At 46.4% G+C, this 24,951-nt stretch overlaps 1 protein-coding gene across 3 annotated transcripts in view; it reads right to left on the bottom strand.

Annotated features, from left to right (window-relative positions):
* SLCO4A1 (solute carrier organic anion transporter family member 4A1) overlaps positions 1-24,673 on the bottom strand; it is a 36,501-nt gene extending 11,828 nt beyond the window's left edge. The window contains exons 1-6 of one of the 3 annotated variants that reach the window (XM_019548231.1): positions 24,605-24,668; positions 9,337-9,437; positions 7,532-8,485; positions 5,084-5,174; positions 4,188-4,309; positions 3,023-3,134 (exon numbers count right to left, since the gene is read on the bottom strand). In XM_019548231.1, coding sequence (XP_019403776.1) covers positions 3,023-3,134; positions 4,188-4,309; positions 5,084-5,174; positions 7,532-8,345 — 1,139 coding nt within the window. In that variant the 5' untranslated portion in view covers positions 8,346-8,485; positions 9,337-9,437; positions 24,605-24,668. Of the gene's footprint in view, positions 1-3,022; positions 3,135-4,187; positions 4,310-5,083; positions 5,175-7,531; positions 8,486-9,336; positions 9,438-24,208; positions 24,359-24,604 lie in introns of those variants that run through there. The other 2 variants (XM_019548232.1, XM_019548233.1) reach the window with 2 other exon arrangements.
* Positions 24,674-24,951: the final 278 nt, after the last annotated feature.

Below are 24,951 nucleotides of genomic sequence, written 5' to 3'. Positions count from 1 at the left end.
GTGTCTGTAATTGTTAGTTTAATCCAGCACTGTTTGGGGGATGCCCTCTTGCCTTCTCCACTCCATCTTCCACCTGAAAGGAGCTAACAGAAGCACCTGCCTTTTATTTGGCAGAGTAATACCTAATCTCTTGACTGGAAAATATACTTTACAGAGCTGCCAACCGATGAGCTGACTTGTGTGGCTGCTGTGACCGTATCCAGTTCAAGAGAAAATAGAGCAGTAAAAGCCTGGGGTCATTTTGGGGCCTCAAAGCCCTTGCAAAGGGGAGGCTATGGGGGGTAAATCAAAGCAACTCCAACCATACCAGATGAGGATCTGGCTCTGGTTTCTCTTGTTTGCAGGTGGAGGGCCCACTTGTGAGGTGCTGCCCAACAGAGAGCCCACTGAAGTCGGTAGGAGCTCTTCCCTTGACGCTGACTGAATGTCATTGCATTCAGATGCTGCCCAAACCCCATGAGCTGATGCCCTCAGCTCCTGAAGCCGAGGGAAACAAGGAAGGTTAACATTGTCTTGGGAGAAGGTTTGCTCTCCATCAAGGCCTGAGCCTGCAACCTTTACTCAGACAGGTACTTCTCCCTCATGCTGAATTAATTGAGGCTGTTAGAGCCTGGGTAGAGTCTGATCACCTGAAGAACTGTGCAGTGTCAAGAGAATGGGTTATAATAATGTAATGTCACGTAGGGTCGTTAAAAAACCTCTCTCTTTTTTAATGTACTTGCCCATAGTGTGTGGGAGGTGGGGACCCTCAAAAATACTAAGGCTACACAGCACTACAGGGAAGTAGATACACCGTCTCTGGCTCCAAAATAAATGCCATGGCAAACCGGCATGCAACCAGCCTCGTCCCTCCAGTAATCCAAGGAAGGACTGAAATGTGGACCACCTTCTTTGTGTTGGAGATTAGTGCCCGATATGCAGATGAGAGATCCCCATAAATGCAGATGTCTATCTAATTTAGGACAAAGCTCCCTTTCTCTGAGCTGCAGCTATTTATCTGCAGTAGGAGTCTCTTTTATCCTCTCTGTTTGGATCTCTGTTGTGCTGCACCAGGGGATCTTTCAGGTGTGCAGCCAGAGTGGTACATGCCCAGGGGGACAGGCAAAAAAAAAATCTGCTTTCATTGGTGATATTTCTGGTTGCGGCTGGTTGAACATACTGTGAAAAATAGCATGTTTTTAAGAACCAAAAAAAGCCAATTTGGATGAGACACTGAGCAGTAGCTTCCTTCCCCAGGATTTCCACTTATCTCAAACAAACGCTCAATCTACGCACCATAAACATGCTGAAGGCAGGCCCCTGCTTAACATAAAACAAGAAGGGTGTTCCTATAAAATTAAATTGTCCTTTGTCCTTGTAATCTAAATGCATGGATAGCTGCATCACAGAAAGACGTGATCTGTTCTTTAATAGGAGACCTCAGAAGAGATTCTCCTCTGAATCAGACCCAGAAAATAGACACATATGGGGTTTTGTTTGTTCTTTTGCTCTGGGGTTTTTTTAACTAGAAAAGGGAGAATTTATTAGACCCTGAAGGTACACAAAATCCCATTCGGGTCCAGATTGGCATTTATTTTATCTGACCTGGTTTCTCCCTCTCTAGCTGTTTGCCATATGTTTCTCAGGGACTAGACACATTAAGAGATGTTCAGCGAAGATGAATAGATCTTGCTCGCTTTGCTTGATTGACGTCCACCTGGGACCTATGGCAGTTTTGTTCGAGTGAAGCCCTCAGAGTCGGACTCAGCTTCCTTCACCTCCATGTTAGTGTGGGTTATCACTGTAGTTTTATCATTACTTAAGTGCAGTTTTTACATTTAAATTTCCATATGGAGAATAACGCCTGACCTTAGAAAATGGCACTCGGTCAAGAATTTCGTTTAAAAACAGTATTGAAATCTGTTGTGTGTAATCTTTTTCACCGCACTTAATTCACCCTGATGTCTAGGACAGCTGCAGGTGATTCTCTTTTCTTTGGCCTGGCTCTGTGTGTGAATATAGCTGCTAAGAGACATGAGTTAATAAAGGTTGACTATTGTGAGAGGTATATTTCTACTCCGCACTTTTGTTTCGATTCTTCCTTCGGGTAAGGAGGAAGATCATATTTTTAAAAGTCACATCTGATCCTTAGCAGCAGCTTGGCTGCAGTTCCAGGTTTCCATTGTGTGCATCTGACCTGGTGCACGCTGGTTTTACCCACGAATGCTTCTCCAAGTGGATTGAGAAATAACGTTGCATTTACTGACCGAGAGCTCAGCTCCTATCAAGCAGCTCATTACAGACAATACAGGGCATTTCTCCAACATCCAGCTCCTATGTATTTCACCAAAATAGAGCGATATGCTTTTGTTGCAATACACACTCTGATAACAGGTAATGACATCCCAAATAGGGATCATAGGGGCTCACTACACCCACACTTCCTTCGTGCCACCCCCTTCAACTACATGCTAATCAAACAGAGCACAAAGAGATCCTGGCATTTAGAAGGAAGATGTTACATGCATTTTATTTATATAAGGTAATTGCTAGGTGCTATTTGTTGCTGTTTATCCCAGCAAACAATTTTCTTTCAAACTGGATGTGTGCATGCGTGTGTTTGCCTCAACAGAGAGCTGAAGATTGGTCCTATATTCATAAAGTCTGCCATGGATATGTTACTGTGAAAGATAAAAGGAAAAACACAAAGAGTAGGTCGGGAAGAGTGGGGTGGGGGAAGAAAAGCAAGGAACGAACAAATACAATAGAGAGGAAACGGAGAGCTAAGGCTAGGACAACAGGCAATCAATCTGAAATGGAAATATTAGACTAACGAGCAAGAAAAGGGGAAAGGTCATCACAGGAAGCTGTCTAAAGTGGAAGGAGTGTGAAGAAAGGACATGGCGAGACACCGGACAATACAACATAGGATTGTGCCCGGTATTCAAGCGCTACCACAGGCAGCCAACTGAATTTGGGCCCGTTTCCCCCCTAATTTTGTGAAGAGCTCTCTCCACGTCATGCAAGTAGAGTCAGGTCTCACCGAGGCAGATCTTTCACCGTTTTCCCGAAGTCGGGGTCCGACGCGGTCTTGTGGCTCCCGTCTTTCAGTTGATGCGCCTCGGAGACCCTCATGACAATGTAACGCTGGGATCCTGGAAACATCGAGGGAGGAAACCGAGAGCGCATGAGAAACGAGGGCTTGGGGCCACGCTGGCAGCAAATTCACAGAGGAAAAGACCGTACTTTGTGATACCGAGTGTGCACGGTCAGCCGGCGCTTAAGGAAAGTCTGCCTGTGAAATGGGAACCTGTTTTCTTAAGAAATTCTTCCCGGTGGATATTTTGGTGTATTATTTTACCAATTCCCAGCCAGGCCAAAAAGCAGCAAGCACTCTACTCCTCTTGTAGGTGACGAGGATTTGGGAGCTATTTAAATAATCTCCTGCTCTTTCCTCTCTCCCGCTTCCCCTCTACATGGACAAAAAAAAGCAGGTAGCTATTTATTCCTGGTGTATGGGAGCCCAATAGAGAAAAGCTGAGGACAGCAGGGCATGAGATGGGAACATAACTTCTTTAAGAAGCCCAAGAAGTTGTTTCCCAGCTGATTTGTGTCCTCGTTTGTTGGTGCTCATCCAACAGAGCAACACCCTGTCCGGTAGATCTCAGAACAGGAGGAGCCAGGATGGAGGAGCTAATGAACATGAAAACAGTGCGCACATGTGCAGCATGGCCAGGAAATGCCACCTTAACCTTAAGGGTCCAGTAAATGAGAACAAACGACAAAAGGCAGAGATGGCTTAAAGGGGGAGTGGGGACACTGAGGCTAACAGAAGGCCCCAACAGGAGCCAAATGCACAGTGGAAATTGTCTCCTGTTCCCTGTGTATACAGCCACAAATATATAATGCACCTGGAGGATAACTGCCTGGCTGCGAGCTTTACTGGCGGTGTAAATAGCAGGCTAATAGCAGCAAAACAATGCACCTCTGTGCTGCCCCACTGGGGTAATGCACTTCTAATGCATTGCTCCGATGCAAAGCAGGGAACTTACCCGGCCCCGGGCAGAGACAATGCTAGAGTGAGAAGTGAGGCTGGTCCTGGTGACAACAGCAGCAGGGACAGCTTAGGTGAAAGAAAAACTAAGGACGAAACACTGCTGGCTCCCCTTCAAAGCCCAAAGTTAGTCAGGATTTTCTCTTGCAGGTACCTGGCAGCCGGCGAGGGTAACCCAGAATAGGGAAGGTAATGAGAAGGGAGGCAGCTCCGGCACCCAGGAATCCTATCCACCAGGCCCCAACCCAGTGAGGGTTATCTGGGGTTACATCAACTCTGTAAAAAAAAAAAAGAGTGGGGAGAGGTTTTTAAGAGTTGCAACAACCCACTGATTTCAAAATAATCAGGACACAAGCACCTAAGTACCTTGGAGAACCTGGGCCCAGCATCACAGGGACAGAGAGGCTGGACCAGCCTTATAAGCCTTAGATCCTCTTTCCTGCACATGCAATGTCATCACCATGGACAAGCCACGAAGCGATGACTAAAAGCACTTGCGTTCATCTGCTTAAGGCTGCGTTTAGTGCTACTCCGAGGCTCATCCGTTCTATTTCCATTCTCTCTCCCTCTCTTGTTGCCTCCCTCCGAGAGCGTGCTCGACCTCTTACAATGCTCATTGCAGGAATAGACAGCAGCGGCAAAGAAATCCTGATGACACACTCAGGCTGGTTTAAAAACACCTTAAATAAAACCGCTGATAAACCCTGGAGTGAAGGGGTGACCTTGGAAGGAAGAACAGAAAGCTGGCAAATCCGCCCAGTGATCATAGCTCAGTGAAAGCAGGCAGCGAACCGGAAGGATGAAGGATTTGCAAGACAAGGCCTGTGACCAATTTTCTTCCGGGAGCTGCATTAATGCAAACCTAATCATTCTGCCGCCAGCTGCGCCCCCTTGCAGCCCACTCACACAACCTCAGCGGGCTGAGACACCAGTGCAGACAATGGGTATTTTTGCCACACAACTTGCCAAGACCCACAGTAATTTCATTGCTTTAAAGGACGCGTGCAGAGGAAAGGAAAAGGAACAAGGCTGTTTTTTTTACCAACTTACTCTCTGCCAAATTCAGTGTAAATATTTAGAAACATTCCTCCTACCAGGTACCCCGCTGCAGGGCCAAGGATGGCAGCAGTGTAGAAAACAGCTGAAAAAGAAAACAAGCAGCATTACAGACCATCTGTGTGGCCCAGATTACTCTGCCATTCAACCATCCTTCTCATAGGGAGCTTCCACACATGCAAGTATGTGTACTTGCAGCAGCTCATATAGAAGTGGTGCAAATTTGAGCTGGGGCTTTTTGCCTCAGCACATGTGCTTGGACAGGCACTTTGTTGTGGAGCAAATTGTGCCATTTGGGGCAAAATAACCCTGCCCAGCTCCTCCCAGATCTGCAGCCAAGGGGAGCTAGAGCCCGGGGCAGCACCTGTGCTGTCCCCAGCAGTATAAAAAGCTGCCCTGTCCTGGCCCCATCCGTACAAAAAGCTGCCCTGGCAAGCAGCTCAGGGCTACTTGCTCTCAAGAGCTTCTGGGGCACGGCCACTTGGTACCTGGGGACACTACCCCTTGTGCCAGCTGGACTGCTGCAGCAGCAGCCCAAATCCATTTTTAAAAATACTCCAAAATCCATGTTCTTCCACAATTAAAGCAAAAGACAACTCTATACACATACACACACACATATATATCTGGACAGAGAGAGACAGAGAGACAACAATCAGTTGGGCAGTGCTTTATTGGTATATTTACAATGTTAAAGCAATGTGGAAGCCTGCCGGTGTCTCTATCATCAGGATACAATAAATTCTAAATACCTATGCGTGTTGATGTGTGTTTTTGGTTTTCTTTGCACAGGATGGGTGTGTGCTGGAGGGATGTGGGTGTTTGCAGGAAGGGGGAGAGAAGGGATGTGGGGGAAGGTGTGTATGTGGAGGGATGTGGGTTGGTATGTGGGTAGGTGTGGGGCAATTGCTGGGGGGGTCTGTGGGTGTGGAGGGGCTGCTCAGGAGAGGTGGGTCATCTGACCCCCACAGGGTGAAGCCCACACACACAGGGCCCCAGCTCCCCGCAGACATGGGAGAAGGGGGTTCAACCAGCCATGGGCAAGGAGTGATCACTGGGAGTCCCATGCCCCCTGCCAGGGTGGAGCAGCTGTCAGCACTAAGTGCAGGGAGCAATGATCAGCCTCCATTTGGGAAGGTTCAAGTTCTGGTCTGTAAGGGGGAGGAATGGACCACGTCTTGCGGCAGCTTACGGCACAGCCAGGAGAGGCTGCAATAAGAAGAGCACATGCCCCAGCTGCTTTGTGCTAAGGAGGAAGAATGATTTTTCTACTAGCATTCGGTGCAGGAAGTACAACCCCCGCTGTGCTGTCTCAGGAGAGGGGAAATTGGGCAAACCATCCCTCATCCCCACAACCCACTTACTCCCATCCACTGACACCTGGAGCCCGAGCTACTTCTCATTACCGTGTGGGACTTTCTAGTTCAGGGCCTTGACATTAAGAGGCAAAGCCACACAGATTTTCCTTGTATTCATGCCACAGTTGTTATAGTTGAAGACAGTCAATCAAGTATATGTGTCTAGTGCAAGCACCCTCACTACCCCATTTATAGGTTAGACAGGTAGATTGGTTTCAGTGGAAATTATGCCCTGTAATTTGGGGGCGTTTTAAATGATTAATTACGAGCCGAGTCCTCCTGCCACGTATACCTGCAATAATGCTCACTACTGCAGATACTACTACGATGTCTCACCACTGGCAGTAGCAAGCCGTGCCGGTGGTAATTATTGCAGGGTTGGGAAGATGGATGGAGACTACTGATCCGAATGGGGCCTTGTGGGAGGTGGTGCTCTCTTCCTCTCCTTTACCCCATCCTTCTGTTCTACAGCACGGGATCTCCATTTTGGATCAGGCCTCCAAAAACTAACTGAAATCAATGGAAGTCTTTCTACTGGCTTCAGACTTGGCCCCGAGTAATTTATATCATGGGTCCTGTGCGACTGTTATATGATTAGTGATTCTTTGAAGTAGGAAGGAGCATTTTTCCCATCTGGCAAAGATTTATTATTGCTGTAAAGGTAGTGCTGGTGTGCCCCAATCAATGCCTTTCTTGTGTTATAGCTTTAAAGGGGAAAGTATGATTCAGAGTGTGGCATGATCTGACAAATGGTAAAGAGCTGTTGGCTACTCTCTAAACACAGAACCTGAATATCAGCATCTGCAGCACAGAGGCATGTATGGGAGTGTAGTGCATATGCAGTCATAAAGTAATATATTTAGTCGCTGAGTTATTTCAAAATTGTTCTGGCCTGTAAATAACTCCAGGGAAAAAAATCAAAACCTTCTATGGTTTTCATCTCTTCTGATATTTGGAACAAATTATTTGGATTATGCCTGCTGGAATTCCCCAGTGCCAGCGCAGATGGATTTGATTTCTCTTCTGCCAACATGCCTGATGGATCACAACAGAAGAATCCCCCTCCACAGACCCCTTCACTTACCAATATACACCGGGGAGTTGTTAGACTTGACGTTGTCATCTAAATAGGTCACGCCGAGAGTGTAGAGCGGCGTTGCTCCGATCCCATGCAGGAACTGCCCAAGCATGAAGATAAATCTGTAGGTGGAGAGGCTCGAGACTGTTTCTGAACAGTGCACGCTCTGGTTCGAAGAGCAGATGCCGATATCTTTGGGGAAATGCACTTCGTACTGACTCGTGGTGAAATGAGGGAGGGCAAACACGAGGGAGCCGATGCCCATAATCAGCACCCCCCACCCCAGCCACCGTGGCTTGTGGCCATTCCCCCCAAAGTAGCTGACAAATATCAAACAGACGCACGCTGCTATGTCATACGAGCTTGCAATCAATCCGCTCTGGTAGCTGCGCAGGTCAAAGCGCCGCTCTATTGATGTGATGACCGTATTAATGAAGCCGTTGACGGTCATGCCTTGCAAGAAAGAAGCCACGCAGAGGAAAAACAAGATTCCCTTTGGGGTATTGAAGATCTGCAAGCAGCTAGGTGCGAAAGCCCCCCACCCACACGCCAGGTCCTCTTCTTCGGAGGAGACGTACTCGATTTCTGGGTTATACTGGGCTTTGGCTTCAGCCGTGGCATTGCACAGAGGTTTAATGCAGGAGTCCGAGGGGCTGCTTGAGTCAGAGTACAAAGTGCCATTGCTCAGGGGAGTGGTACAGGGCTCCTTGGGGCTAGGCGTATCACAAGTTAGGCCATTTTCAACTGGACTGGATGCGCTGGGAAAAGTTAGCTTCGAATTGAAATTGAAACCATTTTCTCCTGTCAAATTATGCGGCATCTCCACGACTGGGGGACCAATGTGTTTAGTGGGTGTGTTTTGCTGTGGATCTCTTAAAAGTGTGATGAATGGCAGGGTGTAATCTGGGGGACTGGTGTATCTGGGTAGATGGTGAACATCAGATCTTGGAGGACTTCATTCTGGGAAGAGAACATCAAAACAAGGTTAATACGTCGAGCCGTGCACTATTTTGACTTGTTTCTGTACCAAACCTTATGTGTCTTCACCAACTCTTTCCAAGTTTCACAAAACCATTCAAGCTGATCTAAAATAACATTCTTTTAGGTTTTCTGTGGTTTGGGTTTCAGCAAGAACACTGAAATATTTTCATTCTGGGTGACTGAAAGCAAGGCTCTCTCCTATTTTCTTTTTTTAGCACAGCCCGGAAAAAACAAAGACTCACAGTTCAGGGCAAAACTGAATTTGGAGAGGGCTGATGAGAATGGTAGCTCATGCGTCGCTAAAGTGAGCTGGAACATGAATCCCAAACCAAAGTTGTGTGCAGTGGTTTGAACTCTTGGCCAATACTGAAGCCTTTTCTTGGTCCTGTGACGGAGAAAATTCCCTCAAACAGGAGCAAGAGCTCTGCCTGGATAAGAGGTAGGCATAAATTGAGGAAGAATGACAGGATTTGGTACTTATTGTTTGTAGGGCTCCAGCAGCACCCTGCAGCCTTCCCCAATAGGCAGGAAGATACTGGACTGGATTCTGCCCATTGTAAATCTGGATCCTATCGCTCCAAGAGTTGACTTTTACAGATGAAAACCTCACCTCGGTCACAGACTTTGCCTTGATGAATTTACATCCTTGAGGGATAAGGTACAGGAAAGGACAGTGATGCATCAGAAACAGAGATCACAACATGATCGTCAGCACCTATCTGAACAGATGCACGATTTGTACTGGTTTGAATAAAGACAGCCCCTCTCACACAGGTCTCAGGAGAGGAAGCCTTTGAAAAGAAATAAGTTTGAAGCTGAAGAGGACATACCATTTCAATAGCTTTGTACTGCTGATAAGAGCCATTCCTGGAGGATGATAGAGAGGAATTACTCGGGCTGGTATTCAACACAGAAGTGGCAAAACTGTGATCTGCATAAAGAAAATTTTAAGGAGAGCTATGCAGAAAGCTACAGAGGCTCCTTGGTCTCTATCTCACACACACACACACACAGATTGGTAAATAGCAGCTTATCATAACCCTGAAAATTTTCCACCATCACATTGATTTTATTGCAGGTCCTCAGATCTGTTTACAACTATTCAGTAAAAACCCTCCGTATAACTGTACATGCCATTTTAAAGCCAGCTGGAGGGCACAGACAGCTGACTGTAAACTGATTACTGATGTGGACTGCCTGCTTTCAAAGAGGGTTTTATCCTTTTGTGCTCTGGGGTCCTGTAGCACCATTATAGCTAGCTGCAAAAAAAAAGATGTTTTTGTTACATATGTTGGTTGATCTATAACTTATAGAAACTGTGAAGATCCCCATTAAACCCTGATCTTAAATATGCAACTAATGTCAGACGGGAAAGACTTTTATGGTTTGGTACAGGGTATTTTTACAGCATTCTCTGTTTCATAAGTCAGTGCATTTCATTCTGTTTATGAATCAGTGATGAGCTGCCAATAATTTGGACAAGAGACTCCTATAAAAACACCCCCTTTTGGCTGCAATACATTTCATGTGTGAAAAACTGCATTGCGCTTTCAGATGGCAGAGATGCAGGACTCAGGGGAGAGTCCACTTATCTCCCCATTGAAACATAGACTGTTTCTGACAGAAAAGCAGTAGCACATTGCAAAAAAATTAGTATCAGCTGCATTTTGCTGGCGGTGTTCATAGTGGCTTCCTTTAAAGGCTACATTGACTGCACTGGCTCTAAATAACTTCCCAGCTATATGCATACGAGCAAGTTTTAGATCTGGAAACCTACACAACCACGAGGACACAGCTTGTGTGCTAAGCAATAGCATACAGAGGACAGGGGCCAATCCTGAGCGTGCAATCGAACACTTGCAAATCCAACCTTTGCCTTTGAACTGGCAAGGCCTACAGCTTCCTTTAGGCTAAGCTGAATCATTGGGCACCAGTCCAACAAAGCACTTAAGCGCTTGCTTGCAAGCAGCTCCATTATCTTCAGTGCTTTAAAAACTCGCATGTTATTTAAGTGCTTCTCTTGTCTAGGGGTCAGCATGGCCAGCATATATCAGGATGGAGGGTTTGAATAGGAGCATGCCCCTAGCCCAGGAGCATGAGCAGAGTGGAGGTCTCTAGGCCAGAACAGACCCATTCCTTCTGTGCTCCCCATTGGCTTCCCCCAAGTAACATATCGGCTGGCACCGATCATCACCAGAGACCGTCTTTACGTGTCGTGAGCCTACCACGGAGGTTAGATTTGTGCTGTTCAGACGCTGCCAGTGCTAAAACCTCTGGGCTGCCATTAACATGTGCTAACAGTGAAACTACTGGCACACTTTGAAATGTAACTTTCTCATAAAATGCTCGTAAAATGGTGAAGCTGTTAAAACAGAAAGCTAGCTATGATTTTCCTTTCCCCAGCACTCTTATGGCCCTTCATTTTATTTTCTCTTCTTTTAATCTAAGTACTGGAAGCAAGACTGAATGGTGTTGCCAGCACTCTAGGTACATGCAAAGTAAAAACTCTAGGTTTTAAACTGTTGGGCTGATTCTGGTCTCATTAGCCGGTTGTAAATGAGAAGTGACTTCTGCACAGGAGAAGTCAGCTGGCGCGAGCTGTGCGCTGCCTCCAGTCACGTACCCTGTGCCGGGTCCAGAAGGATCATTCCTGATAAGACGTGGCTTGAGCTGACGCCTGCTCCCCTTCCCAATTCTTTCAGGAAAGACAACTCACATGGTGTCCTTGCTTTGCTGGCTCCCAGCGAGTCTGCCGGCTGTTACCAGTAAGTAGCAGTGGCAACGCTATGTGGACCTTTGGCACCCAGGATACAGACCAGGGCCGGCAACTTGCTTTGTAAAAAAGCAAAGGGCTGTCAAAGGGCTTGTGAGCACTGGCTAATTCCAGCTGCCTGCAAACTAGGATCATTACAGAGGTGAACGTCTTGCTACCTCATTGTCAGCCCCCCAGAGCTGTATTTTACGACGGTAAAGAAAGGAAATCCTTTGACTTGCCCTTTTCTTTTATGCACAAAGATATAACAAAAATCCTGCTTCCGTGTAAATGTACCATCTCGCAGACTTGTCTCACTCAGAATCTCATCAGTCAGCGCACTTCCTCCTAATTCTTTAAAAAAATAAAATATACAGTAAAAGCATTTTCTGGAAAGAGGAGTTTTCTTCCAAATGTCTATTTTGATTTCCCCCGCCCCTCCAGAAAGAGAAACATCATTCTGCATTTTCTCAGTATCCTTTGGCCTTTTATAGTTGTATTTGGACTGCTCCAGTTTGCAACTATGTGAAGGAAAACCAGGATGCTAGTCTCTATGTCCCCAGTTGGGGGTATATGTTCTCCTCTGATATACACATACTTCCAGATTTTTATATAAGAGGAAGGAGTTGGAGAGCAGAAGGGAAAAAACTCTCCAGTACCTCTTAGGTTGTGGGAGAGGTTCCTTATGTAGTGACATTAAGTGCTACTCTTTTATATCTATAAAACATAGGGGTACACAGCAGTGTAATCAAATTTAAAAGACTATACCACCCAAAACAGCTCGAGAGCCATTGTACAAGAGAGATGATCATTGAACACTCATTTGTGACATGCAGAAGTAATTCTAAAATAAAGCCACCATTCAGCTGGAGCACTGTCCTGTACAGAAACAGTGTATCTGCTTCAGAGGACAAAATTCAGCCTTTAGAAAAGAAACCCTGTTATTAAAAACCATTCCTGATAGTCATAGGAGCCATAAAATGTATCCCTTGCCATTTATCTTGTTTTTTTTCAGTGATTCAGCAAATGGTTTCTAGCTTGCCTTGAATACTTCCTGCTGCATTATCTTTAGACTACATAATTGCCCATCCTCTAGCAGGGGTTGACATGAGCTGTGCCTGTAACGGTTCTGCAACAAAAAGATTTGACTTGCATTCGATTATAAGATTTGTAAAGATTTTTTCCCCCCTCTAACGTTTGGCGTGGAATCAATAGTAAAAATGACTAAGCTTCTCATTGGATTATAATTTCATTTAGCATAATAGGTCACAGGACCGATTAAAAATCATTCGGCAACTTAGCTGCCAACTCCAATGAGATGAATGTTCGGAGCGACCCAATAACTGGCACCTCAAATAATCCTATTTGGTGAAACACATCCGATAATAGTTAATTTTCCCATTTGCTCAGTGGGTTGTAGACTTTTATCAGGTATTACCAGAGCAGTAACTTCCTGTAACTGAAAGCAGCTTATGCTGTCTGGAGAGAGGTTAAACATGTTATAAAGCTATTGTGCACAAAGGAATATGTGCTGAGTAGCGTAATAACTGCTGTGCTTCACAGGAGGTTTATTGCTTCTACCCAGGCACCCCCGGCTCTGTGATCCCATGACTTCCTAGCGCTCACCAAGTGCTGTAGCTAAGTTTTCATCTACCAGGCTAAAGCATTAGAGGCAGAGCAAGGCAGGAAATCAGTCGGCTGGGAAAAAGCAGCTACAAAGCTTGTGGGGAGAAATAGTGGCTGATGATCAATTTATCAGCAAAACCATCTACCCGCGCCTGTCGCCCTACCTCCAGCCAATTTACCCCCACCCCTCCCACACTTCCACAGCCTCTCCCAGCATCTTTGCACACTGACTGCTACGTGAGATCTTCATTAATGTGGCCATCGGACTGAATGCACTTGGCCTCAGCTAAGTGTTGCTAGTATTTGGATGGGAAACCACCTTGAAATCCCAGGCACCGTGGATACAAGCCAAGGAGTCATGGGAGAACTTGGCAAACCGTGACTGATAGAAGCCAACTGAGTGACCAGGACTTCTTTTGATCCAGTCACCCCTGTTGAGCTGACTGGGGGGAGACATCTTAGGCAATGAACTAGAAGTTATACAATATAAAACAAAGATTCAGTGAGCATGCACAGCTCATAGAAAGGGTTTAGGTATTGCACTAGTCTCAGTAACTCTCACGTTTGTGTCCGAGTGGTGCTCATGTTTTGTCTCTTTGTGCAGGCGCCCTGCAAGAGTTCAATCAGCAGGAAAAAAGCATCAGTACCCAATCCAGATATTCAAAGTCAAACATCCCCGCCTTTGGGAAAGTTCAGATCTAGATTTCACACCCATCCATCACTCAAGAAGCAGCCAAATTCATCTGGCTCTATATATTGAATTGATCTTAGTAACATGTATCGATGTTTTTTCTTGGATTACTTGAGTTATGGGGATTCGGCATATTATTTCTGTCAAAAATGATAAACTCCATATGATACAGTGTAATCCACTCGTTGATTTATAAATGGAAGAGCTTCCTGGGAGTGTCACAAATCCACATGTGGAGCCTGCAAACTGGGTTTTATACTTGAGCGTGCTTGCTTACATAAGAGATGGCTAAAAAACAATGAGCAATATGGCTCTGAATCACTTTGCTCTTTAATACAGGACACTGTAACAGATAAAAACAGATACCTTCAAAACAGCTAGTGCTTCAAGGCAATGTGTTGAAGAATGGATGCACTGTATGTCCATAAAGAAGAGACAGGCAGAGATCCGGGTTATTTGGGGTGACCAAGAAGAACACAGTGCTCATTAAGTATCAGCAGCAAGAACGGCTGCTTTCATCCTTGGTGTCCCTGGGAGGCTTTAGCGGGGTAAACTTGCAGTGCCCCAGTCCTGTAGGCTCACACTCACCAATGTGACAAAGCTTGTGTAAGCTACACAGCTTTTCTTCAGATCGGATAATTTTGGGAAAAGAATCGCACGGATCATGCACAGCTACAAGTGCCCTCGCCAGCCTCTAGGAACACCCCATGGCAATGCAGGTACAGATTTGGCACTCTACCATAACTCAGCCCTACAGATGTTTAAGCAAAAACAAGGTCAGTCTTCAAGAACATCATATCCAGCTCCCACCCTTGAGTACCAGTCCTCCCTCACGGAGAAAACATCATGGAAAAGGGTGTGCATGAGCAATTACTTTCACACTCACAGGAGTTGAGGTTGTGGCTGTGTTGGTCTAAGGACTTGGGCAGACAAGGTTCTTCGGGTAAATCCGATATCTTTTATTAAATCAACTCAAATTCTTTTTTGCAGGCTTTCAGGTACAAGTACCCTTCGTCACACTCACAGTCACTCATTGCCACAGGAAGTGGTAGAGGCAGATAGCACAGCCAGGTTCAAAGAGGGACTAGATAAATTCATGGACGATAAGTCTATCTTGTGTTCTCACACACAGTGGTTGTGCACACAAGGAGCCGGCTGGCTGTCTCTCTAGTCCTACTATTTTACTACAATGCAAGTGCAATATTTGCTCAGTCAGGCAGGGTTATACTATTGTGCACCTGCATTTCTTAAAAGTTTAGCTAGCAACTGAATTCTCAGATTGTATCTGGGGGAGAGTTTAGCGTTCAGAATAAAATTGCAGCATAAACCATTAACAGTCAGTAGCTGCTGCCTCATAAATTACTGCCTTTGAGCACAATGCACAGCTCGTCATTGTAGGTAGGGCTCCTTACCTTTCCTAGGGCATGCTGGAGTCTACTGAGAGAAGATCTGTAGGCCTCAGCATGCTCTATGAAAGGTGGGAAGCAACTGGCCCGCTGAGAAGAGGAAACTAAGGCACAGAGAGGTTGAGTGTCCTACCTGAAAGCCATATACTGAAACAAGGGCTGGGCCAAAACCAAAACCAAGGCCCCATTCCTCTGATGAGTAACATTTTCTCATACGTGCTATGCAGGACGTCAGACAAGATGATTGTATCTGGCCCTTCTAGCCTTAAAATCCACAAATCTGCATTTTCAAAAGGCATGTATTCAAATGTCTGAGTCATGTAAGACAATCCCTATGCCACTGACTGAATTACTTTTTGTAGAAAATAAAAGAACCAGGTTCGCCCAAAATACTGGACAAAATAAATGAAGCACGCATAATAACTGGTGAGTATTAAAGTACATTTTCTGGCCATTGATGAAAATAAGAGCAATACAAATGCAATGTAAAGCAACATCCTGTATTGCATAAATGCAAAGACACTGTGAGTACGTACTATAAATAACAACATGCTGACATCTGCTTTCATCTACAGGAAAGTATTTCTCTTTGTACTGGAAAGATGAAGACATACCTCACAGGGGGGAAAAAGAGGGGGAAATGTTGATTGTGAAGCTCCATGAGTCAGTTCATCCATGGGCCCAGTGAAAGGGTAGATGGAGTTTGCACCAATATTACCAAGCCTGGCTATGGGACACGGCACATCAATACTATGTGCATTCATTATAAATCCTTGAAAACTCTAAAGGGCAAAATTCATCCCTGGAGTAGTGATAGTCTTAAAATTATTTCCCCAGGCATCTTTTGCTCTGTGGGGGTGAAAGAAGCAGGGTTAAATGAGACGTCTCGGTGGTTCTAGTCCTTCCTGCCCCCCTTGGACGATCAATACGTTTATGACACCAGGCAATGATCCAGCTGCAGAATCCACTGGGAATCTCTGTGCACTTGGCTCTGTGACAGCAGACGCTAGAGCTATTTGTGCATTGGCAGTGACCACTCTTTTTTTCCCCCACTGCCAACCACTTGGAAGACAAAAGCATAAAGCAAGTAAAATGAAAACATGTCCTTACTCCTAATTTCTTCAGTGGACCCCAAATTCCTTTGCCAGGTTCACTGAGCACTGTTAGAAATATATGTCTCAAATTAGAAATACCTCACTAAAGCAAATAGCTGGAAATAATCTCTCTGGCAGTGGGGAGATAGACTCACCAATTCTCCATCAGCACCAGAGACTGAGGCCACGTGAAGCCATCCTTCAAATGCGCAGTTTCTGCCGCAGCAGGAGGAGAAGGTGCATGCAAAGTGGAGCACTGTATCCTCTCTCGTCACAAAGTCATAGCCAGGGGGATCTAGGCCTTTCACAGCTGGGACACGGGATTGAACATGAAGGGTATGTGTAAGGAGGTGGACTCAGGGGAGATGTGCATGCATGGGATGGAAGTTATCTTTGGGGGAAAGCAATCTACTGGAGATGACAAAGAAATAAAACATTCCCAATGGAGAGAAAAGCCTTTTCTATACAAGCCTTCTTCAATTTTCCAGAGCACCTACTAATAGCATCCTCAGCTATCCCCCAGAGTACACCACCTCCTTGTGCCTGCCTCCCAGCCCCTGATGCTGGGCGGGTCGTTCCAGCCTGCTCCTGGAAAAGGTTGCCTGCCTCTGCTCTTGGGTATTAAACACAGGAAACGTCACAGCCCACAGACACCTACATGAGCTCCCAATAAGCCACTTTGCAAAGCACTGCCAAACTCCTGCTCTTGGCCACTTATTAGCTTGAGAAGTGCACTCCCATATAATTAGCACATGCGACTGACCTGTGCAGAGTTAAACAAGAGCCTCATTTCTAGGTCTTGGCCTAATTCGAATTCCCAATGAGCGCATCCCACAAAGCTGCCGTGAGAGTCTGCACTAAGCAATGCTCTTGTTTGTATTGGTAGCAAAGACCGGGGGAGAGGGGGGGAATGGTATCAAAGGAACCAAAGACATTAAACTAGCTTCATTCCTTCTTAAGAGTAATCCTTTCAAATTAGCAAGGCTCTGCAGGGAGGCTTGGGCTGCACCATACCTATTTAAAAGCAATCAGAGGAACTTCAGTTGCCATCCAGTCATATAGGAGAGTGATGAGAGTTTTTCCACAGACTTAAAGGGACACAGCAAAAATGATCTTCCTCCAGCTGCTGCCAGGCTGAAAGGCCAGTTACGTCTGATTTTGTAGCAGGGTACGGTGACCTCTAGCATACATCTAAACAGCCCTGGCAGGCTCTGACCTTACAGACCATAAAACAGTGGCTTGCAACCTTTAGCTCTTCATTTTCACTTGTTCTTTTGACTCTGGACACATAATAGACCAATTCTTCTGTTGCAAAGAACTTAGAGAGGCCACAACAAGTCAGAATATTTCTAAGTCGACGGATTCCTAGCTGAAATGTCTTTGTTTTTCCTGTGAATCATGTTTGTGCATCTGCCGGAGTTGATATTGCATGGACCCCTGAAAGGACCTCAAGGCACCCCGGCATGATGCAGCACCCCGTTGAGAATCACTGCCATGCAGGTTGCAGTGCAGCAAGTTTCAGGAAGCATGACAGTCTTCAACTGAAATAGCCCTGCTCTGCTTAAATCAGTTCCCTAAAACTATCGTAAGCTCAATGGTTTCTATTCAAAAGGGAGTTTGAAGAAAGAGAACTGCTTTCTCTGATATTGTGCTCTCTTTGGCTGCGCTCCAAAGGCAAGCTCAAAGAAATGCCAATTCATCTCCTTAAAATAAATGCAATGTTAGATGTGAGAGGAGGGGGGAAACCCTTTAGGTTTTGTATAATTCTTACTTTCCACAAGAGGTGAGGAAGTAACCAGTCCCTGTCAGTAAACCGGGGTTTCTTCTTGCCCCGGAGTCACACCCAGTCAAAACCAGCACTTCCCAAGTTGCAGTCATAGCTGTGTCGTGCACCCAAGAGACTCCATGCTGCAGGACTCTGGAGATTTTTATAAGGCAGCTATAGGAGGTGCTGGGCAGGGTACATTAGTACTAACAACAATACAGTCATTTTAAGTAGAGCAAGGGCTGGCAAGCATGCCGAGATCCATGGATATTGCAAGGCCCTGGGTTTTTTGGCTTTCCTCGAAGCCTTCGGCACTTTTCAATGGCTGGCCCCTGTGAGTGTCTTTTGCTGTAGGCTTGTAGTGTGGCTGGAGTCAATCCCCTTGACTGAAAGGGTGGTCTCCATGTATTCACTGGATTCCACCTAAGCACCAATGTCTTGGTTTCATCCCCTTCATTCCCCTGTACATCTACTTTGCCCCATGCCACCTGCTCCTTCTTAATGGACAAATGCATATGCCTAAACATATATAAACCAACCCGTGGATTTTGAACTCCACGGATTTCAGCGAGGGGGTCGGTGGAAAAGCTACAGAGCAGCATGGCCCTTTGTGATTAAACGTCTCTGAGAAATGAGAACTCGCCTCGAGCAGCGAGCTGGGACGAACCGAGACCCACAATTAAAACACTGGTATTTCAGGGGCAAGAACACTAGGAGAAATCAGACAAAGCCGCTCTACTGGTAACCCTCCCTCCTGCTCAGGGATGGATCCTTTTTCAAGTCACAAAGCCCCTGGCTCAGGCCAGTAATTTGTTCCTACTGCTAGGCAGCAAATTGCTGCCAAATGACATTTCTTTCTACGATAAAGGAAGAATCGCATGGATACTGTTCCCCTTGTCAAACAAAACATCTGCTGAAATTCAGAGTGGTTCGCTTCCTAGGCATGGCAGTGAGAAAACCTGTAGCTCATGAGCTCTGTTTTCCCATACGTGGGAAATGCCACCGTTGCACAGCAGCTGTGGGAGGGTAGGTTTACTTGGAAATCCAAAGTCTGCCTTGAAAGGATTCTTGTCTTCCCCAAAAAACAATAGTGGGATTTGCCATTTGGATTTGGGAAGGGTCTCTGTTTCCCCTGTAGGCTGCCAGGCTGCATTTTGCCAGCCCCTTAGACAGCAGATTTTGGGAGCTGGATATAATGGACCAATGTCTGGTCTCAATTATGAGCCCAGATGAGTAGAACAGAGGGTCAAATGTGGTCCTCTCTCATTCTCCATAACACACTCTGGGTCCAATTTGCTCACCCTTCCTCAGCCTTGAGTAATATTTCTTCACACAAGAAGCCTAATTAGATCTGAAGGGGACTTCTCATGGTAAGGAAATGCGCTGTTCCCTGGGAGTAAGAATCAGGCACCACGCAATGCTGCATGAGACTCATTGCCATTCAAAAAAAAGTTTAATAAAAAACTATGGGCGAGGTATTCAAAACCGCTTGCAGGGCTTGGATGCTTTATTCTCGATCATTTTAATTCAAATAATATTTAGACAGGCTTGGAAATCACCACCTTGAAATTATTCCAAGAGTTTCGACCAGATTTTAAGATGGCTGGCCAAATGGATCAGGCTTTGATCCAGGCAAGGCCAGTGTGCAAAAGTTACTCTCACTCAGTGCTGGTGATCTTGAGATCAGAGCGGTTGTTGGGAGTCAGAAAGCTGCCCTTGATAGCCGGCTGGTGTATGCACTGCGGCGTGGCCTGTACTTTTACCCCCATGGACCAGCAGAGACCATTTTGGCTGATAAAATTTAGAGCCGTCTTGCAGCTGCTCTAGCTGGCACCAAGAGTGTGGAGTGAGATCACAGTCCCTATGTAGCCACCCCAAAAAGTCATTTTCAAATATCAGGAATGCTTTACATTTTAACTGAGGGGTGTAGGTCGTAGTCATGTTGGTCTAAGGACATAGGCAGACCAAGTTATTTGGGTGAATCTGATCTCTTTTATCAGATTATAATAAAAGAGATCAGATTCACCCAAAGAATTTTGTCTGCCCTTACATTTTAATTGAAGCATGCTAAATTAGAGAAGCATGGGTGGCTTTCTTAAAAGGCTGTACGGGGGAACAGAAAATAAGTGCAAAACAGAGCTGATCATTTCCAGGACTTTAGAGGAACTTTGTGTGTTTTTTAACCGAGAGCTTTGCTCATTTATCACCCTCTAGCAGTTTGCATTTATTTTTTCTATCCCCCACTCCCAGCCAGCAAAACAAAATGCTGTATCTCAGTGGTACAGCGTGTCCAAAGAGTCGTGTTTCACAGATGTGAAACTCTCTCTCTGAAAACACAGAAAAAACCTTATTCTTGGAATTTCTTCAGCCTGATCCTTCCAAACGGTTGTGTATCTCCTCTGAAAAAACAAACATGTACCACTACGGCCCACTTGCTTCTAAACCCAATTTGGAAAAACGTCCTTAGAAAAGCACTGCAGTCCTTTTTTTTCCTTGCTTGCTTTTCTTCCTTACCACTTATCCTTGCAAGGGAAAGAAAGTAGCGCCAACACCTAAGTTATGAGCAGCTCACATTCGACCAAGTCACACAGTGGTTAAACAAAGAAGTACTTTTAACAAACCCACAGCAATGGCCTGGTCTTACTACCGTTGACATCAAAATCAGAAGCAAAACTTGACACCCAGAAATGTCCCTTTGTGAAGACTTTGTAATGATAAGCACGCACGTTTTGTTTGTGACCCCTCGCAATTTTAAGTGATAGCACTGGATGGGGGTGATCCTAAATACCATAAAGGTCACGGTGGCACAGGATACGCAGGGAGCAGCAGCCTCCATCCAAGATACCCCACCCTTGGATGGCTGGGCCTCGGTAGGACCTTCTTGGGCCTACTTTGTTTTCTAAATACAGCACGCCCACTGTGGGGTCACTCTCCCAGGGAATGGAGGGGGTGTCATGAGAGAGGTCAGAGCTGCCGAACGTGGGATTTGAGTTACTTTAAAACAAGAACAATAAACCAAGGCAAGTGCTCAGTTCTTCCTGCTGGGCTGGCAAAACTGGGGCAAGCAGCACTGTTCATTCGCCACTTCTTGCACTGCAGTGGTACTTAGCGGCTTGCTGTGCTAGGAGCTGTACACACACACATAATAAGATAACGCACCTTAAGAGACCTCAAGGTGCATCAGGAATTCAAATTCCAGCTATTTGGTGCCTCATGGTCTTAGATTCGGCCATCTCTGTTAACGACAACTCCTAAGTGGAGCCTGTAAGCAAGTTAGAATAGCCTCGAGGCTTAGCAGGCAATGGGCGACACTGAACGCACTATTAGCTACTTCTGTCTGGTACTTGCACACACCAGATTTCATTCACTCCCTGCCAGCCTGGCAGGCTACATCCTCAACTGACATCAATGACTGAGGCTCCAGGGACAACAGAGCGTCCTCATTTATGCCAGCTGACCACCTGTCTGCTCTGTACTGCCCCAGCACAGTCATTTTTGCAGCCTCCCCATCATCACCTGCATCCTTTTCAGACCCCGCTAGGTGCCTTGCTCTGCACAGGTCAGTGCAAGTGAGGAGACAGAGATCATTTCTGAACTACCAGTGGGACTCAGAGGCTTTTTTGCATGCATTTAAAGGACACAGTACACTACCAAGAACCCCATATAAAAATGTATTTCCGTTTCCTTTTCTGCTTATTACTAGATAGACATGCTCTATATATAGAAGGCACACTAGTCTTTCTTTCCACTGGAGTGATTCTGCATGCTACTGTCTGCACTTTATAAAATCAGGAAATAGGAGAGGAAAAAAGAGGCGGGCGTTTTCCTGGGGTAGCCCCATTTTGTCACACATCCTGCAGGAAACCAAGCAGCCTGTAGAGTGGCAAGAATTGCAATGCAAACTGACTTAACTGGAAATATGGTGAGCCTGATGTCATTGATGCCTGTAAAACCTTTCACGGCACAGGAATGCAAAGCAGGATATTATTAGAATAGTAATTTTGATGAATAATGATCTTATTTTGAAACAGCAACAGACAGGGTGATTTTACAAGCTAACATGGAGCCGGGCTTGCTAGAGAGAGGGCAAGGGCTAGGCCCTCCTAGATTTTCTTTTTCAGTCTTGATAAAAAAAAAATATCTTCTGTTTTCAGCAAAATAATAAATAGGAATATACATTTTAATGATGTGTTATTTAGAAAATGGGGGTGGGGCTTAAAAAGTATTTAAAACCCTTTCAAATGGCAGAAAATGTCAATTTATTTTGTCAACCTTATCAAAGGCTTTTTGTTGTTTTTGTTTTTACTGGTCCGAACAATAACCCCCCCTGCTCCATCGTGCACTTACAGGAAGGAGGTCTGGGTTGAGTGGGAAATGCAGGAGTCATGGTCACCATTTGCAATGGTCTCTGATGATGCAAAGGGGAGAAAAGGAGACCAGCCTGCAGTTGGGTGCCTGCATGGAGCTGGCCAACCTTAACCCCAAGCGGCATGGCTCTTTGTGGTAGTCACACTCCAGAAGGGCTCAGACCCCATTTAAACATCATTGACTTCTGATGCTGTAGCTGTACAAGCAGCAAGAAGGATGCTGCAGGGAGCACTTGGTCCACTGCTCCACCCAGCAGCTCAAAGCTACATCCTTCCTTCCCCTTTACGTGTTTACAGGGGGTCACAAAGGAGGGGTGAGGCAGTGGACGTTTATACCCTCCTATCCATGCCCCCAGAGAGTGATATCTTTTATTAGACCAACTAGAGTTTTGCAAATAAAAAATGTTCTTTAATTGCAAGCTTTCCGGCACACAAACGCCCTTCTTCAGGCATAGGAGAAAAGACTGTACAAGTTGTCCTAGGTCGAAATGAACTTTGAATTATGAAATATGAACTTTCATTTTGACCTAGGAGAACTTGCACAATCTTTCCTCCTGTGCCTGGGAAAGGGTGCTGGTGCTTGAAAGCTTGCAATTAAAGAGTTTTTTTGCAAAAATCTAGTTGGTCTAATAAAAGATATCACCTCTGCCGCAAGCTCCTTTTGCCTCTAGACCAATATGGCTACAACCTGGATACCTGACCCAAAGAGAGAAGCTGGCATCACTTCTGCTCCTAAAGGAAGAGTGAATGGTGAGGAGCTGAACAGCAGGAGAGTAAAAAAAAACCTCTCAGGCCACAGAGTCCAGCCTGCAAGTATGTAAGCCAACATCTGCACATTATAAAACGACCCCATTCGCTGATGGACCAAGTACAACAACAAAAGAAAAACTACATAAGAATACATGCTAGTGTTCATTGTTCCCTGTCACTGTTTGCCTCAAATGTGGAATATTTTCTTCATGTCCAGTGCCATCTCCTACTTTTTGTCTCCTGCCCCCTTCCTTCTGTCCCTTACCAGAAAATCACAGAAAATAGGGGTTGGAAGGGGCCTCAAGATGTCATCAAGGCCAACACCTGCTCAAAGCAGGACCACCCCCAATTAGATCATCCCAGCCAAGGTTTTGTCTAGCCAGATCTTAAAAACCTCCGAAGATGGGAGAGTCCACCACCTCCCTGGGTCTCCTGTTCCTGTGCTTTACCACCCTCCAAGTGAAAAAGTTTTTCCTAATAGCCAACCTAAACTTCCCTTGCTGCAGCTGGAGCCCATTGCTCCTTGCTCTGTCATCTGCCCCCACTGAGAGCAGCCCAGCTCAATCCTCTGCAACCCCCTTCTTTGCGGGGAGTTGAAGGCTGCTATTCAAGCCCTCCCCAGTCTTCTCTTCTCCAGACTGAAAAAACCCACTTTACCCACAGCTCGATTTGGGTAAGGCAATGAAAATGGTTGTGGGGAGCCGGGGCACGTGGCTTCTGAGGAAAGACAACCATTTCAAAACCTGCTCCAACACTGCTAGCAATATTGTTCAAAACAACAGAGCGCCTTTTGTGCAAACCCGAAGAGGACAATTGTTCTGACGGCTCGTGCGGCCGTGTCATGCAAGCATGCCATCCCTTTCTATGGAGAGCAACTTACAGGGGCACATGTTACAGGAGGACAAAAGCTGCCTTACTCTGCTGGGATATTTCCCTTCGGGGGGGCGAGGGGGATTTTAATCATTTGGCACAATGATTCATACCCTGCGCCAAGTGCCACCTCTCAGGATGACGGGGCCTGATTTGCAGGGGGTCGGCGCAGAAGGGGCAGGGCAGTCGTCTGCACTGTGCAAGGACGGGGGCTTTCCAAGTGACTCGCCCTGGTGCTTCCTAAGCCTCACTTGCAGCCCAGCAGGACGGGTGGGCGCCCAGTGAAAACCACGCTTTCCGCGAAGGGGAGGCAGATCTTCCCAGGCCTCATTTTGCTGGATTTTTTTTTAATCCTTCCCTTTCCAAAGGATCCAAATGTACCTGGGGTCCGAAGCGGTGGGTCCTGGGGCTGGGCAGCACCAGCAGAAGCAGCGAGCATGAGAAGAGGCACCTGCAGCAGCTCCCCTGCCACCCCCAGGTTTGCCACCTCCTCTGCAAAGTGCATCCAGGCAGTCATCTGCCAGGAGCTGGATGCCCGAGAGAAACCTCTGCCGGGCTGGGCTCTCGCAGCTCCCTGCAGGGAGGAGGAGGGAGACCAGCCCTCCCTTCCCTTCCCTTCCCTTCCCTTCCCTCCCTTCCCCTCCCCAGCCACAGCAGCACACAGGCAGCAGGTGCAGGCGGCTCGCAGCATCCTCCCAGCCCAGCATCCTGCGCTGCCTCCCTCCCTCGGGCACACCCGGGGCTGGTACCCACCGCCTGCCCACGCACCGCGTGTACCTCTTCCTGGCAGCTGCTCTCCTTCTTCCTCTCTCTCTCCCCATCGGTTTCTCTCTTCCCTCCCTTCTCACCTCCCTCCCCATTCAGCTCATTGCAAGCCCGCCTCTGGAGCCGGGGGCTGAGAGCTAATCCAACCAGAGGGTGGAAGGTAGTGGCCTTATCTCGTAGGGACCAATCGTGACTTAGCCCGGCAAGGTTTTGTGACAGCTCAGAAAGAGAGAGGCACAGAGAGAGAGAGAGAAAGAGGGAGGGAGGATGGAGCCGCAAGGCATGGTGCACCCCGAATAGGTGTCCGGAGGAGAGGGCATGGGGTGGGTAGGTTGGAGCCAGGATTTTCTCTCTCCTTT

This window comes from Crocodylus porosus, unplaced genomic scaffold (genome assembly GCF_001723895.1).
Source record: "Crocodylus porosus isolate Cpor-Errol unplaced genomic scaffold, CroPor_comp1, whole genome shotgun sequence".
Lineage (NCBI taxonomy): Eukaryota > Metazoa > Chordata > Crocodylia > Crocodylidae > Crocodylus > Crocodylus porosus.
Note: the sequence above shows the minus strand (reverse complement) of the source record. Positions and strands in the feature narration are given on the sequence as shown.